Genomic DNA, 1,631 nt, shown 5'->3' with positions numbered 1-1,631 from the left:
GGGGGGGGGGGATCTGGGGGTGCCCCATCACCCACGGGTGCCCGCAAACAGGGTCTGCCCTGCAAACGTGCGTGGCACTAACACCCTGCGGGAGGGTTTTTCCCTGGGGGAAACCAGCAGTGATCCCAAAGGCTGTGCAGGGCAGGGCAGGGGAACCGGATCTCCCCAAGCCCCCATTCCCAAGGGAGGGGGGTGGCAGCCAGACACAGGGTCAGGCGCTGCAGGGTGAGGATGTCGGATCCGGAGCTCGGGTTTCCCGGGATTTCCCCGCAGCAACCACTCTCCCTGTCCAAAGCTGTGTCCCTAAACCTCCCGTCTGGAGAGCTCAACCCGGGGTTCCATCACCCGGCACCTTTTCTGTGACATTCCTCAAAAAACGGAGCTTCCTGAAAAAACCCCAGAGCCTCCTCCTGCTCGGTCCGAGCTCCCGGCAGGGAATTCTGCCAAGGGATTGAAAAATCAGGCGCTGACACGGGGGATTAAAAAAAAAAACAACATAAAGAAAGAAGAAAAAAAAAAAAAGTCATGTTCCTTTCCTTGTTTATCCTCTTTTTTTTTCCATGACGGCTGCAGGGATTTTTGCTGGGTTTCTTGCAGCCCTGACCCTGCCCAGCAGCTAAAAGCTCCTCAAGAACCTTCTGCTGCCTCTCTGGCCACCCCAGTGCCATCCCCTTGTCCCACCCCAGCGCTGTCCCCACATCCCACCCCCCAGGGATCCGAGGATAATGCCAGGACACATGGGCAGCCCTGGGGGGGCTGCTGAGGAGGCAAAGCCTGAGTCAGGGGGATAATTTGGAGCCCCCTGGAGCCCAGCTGGGCTGGGATTGGAGTGGTGACAGGGGGTACCCCTGCTCCTTCTGGGGGTCCCTGAAAAGAACCCAGTTGCAGATGGGGGGGGGTGTAGGGACAGACCTGTCCCAGGGCAGCACAGGGGGAGCCCCACAAAGTGTGGGCACTGCTGGGGACACCCCACCTCACAGCACTGAGTGCTCATGAGGGGCAACCTCAAACCCACCCCAGGGGGTGTCCCCAGGCACGGGGGAGGGTATCAAAACACTCCTGAGGCAACTCCCAGAGCACAAAGAACCCAAAGCCATCCAGGGGGAGCACCCAAAGAAAGGGACAACCAAAGCCACCCTGGGGAGAACCCCCAATGCAAGGGCACCTCAAAGCCACCCAAGAAGAAACCTCACAAGTGCACACGCTGCTGGGGGGTGATCCCAGTGCTTTCCTGGGAGAAGCCTCCAATGCAAGGGAGGCCCCAAAGCCACCCTGAGAACCTCCCCTGCTTGTGAACCTCAAAGCCATCCTAGAAGGAACCTCAAAAGCACAGGCCCTGCTCGAGGCAGACTCCAAAGCCACTCTGGAGGGAACCCCCAAAGCACAGGTACTGGGGGGACCCCCCAAGCCATTCTGGCTGAAACCCCAAAGCAGGGAGGACACCCCAAAAACCCACCCTGGGGGGGTTGTCCTCCCAGCACAGCCACCTGCTGGGGGGACACACCGAGCACTCCAAGGGGATACCCCCCTCCCACCCCGAGCCCTCCCAGGGGGGACACTCACATGTCCTTGGCGGGCAGGTTCTTCCCTTCCACGATGCGGATGGAGAGCGCGCTCCGCCGGGCCATGGC

General features: G+C 60.5%; 1 protein-coding gene across 1 annotated transcript in view; it reads right to left on the bottom strand.

Annotated features, from left to right (window-relative positions):
* The window catches only part of LOC104396228 (ras GTPase-activating protein 4-like), a gene marked incomplete at its 3' end in the record, with an annotated part of 10,787 nt that extends 9,159 nt beyond the window's left edge, over nt 1–1,628 (bottom strand). The window contains exon 1 of the mRNA XM_010006045.1: nt 1,564–1,628. Coding sequence (XP_010004347.1) covers nt 1,564–1,628 — 65 coding nt within the window. The remainder of the gene's footprint in view (nt 1–1,563) is intronic.
* Nucleotides 1,629–1,631: the final 3 nt, after the last annotated feature.

The sequence above is a fragment of the Chaetura pelagica genome, unplaced genomic scaffold, assembly GCF_000747805.2.
Source record: "Chaetura pelagica isolate M959 unplaced genomic scaffold, ChaPel_1.0 scaffold49, whole genome shotgun sequence".
Classification (NCBI taxonomy): Eukaryota; Metazoa; Chordata; class Aves; order Apodiformes; family Apodidae; genus Chaetura; species Chaetura pelagica.
Note: the sequence above shows the minus strand (reverse complement) of the source record. Positions and strands in the feature narration are given on the sequence as shown.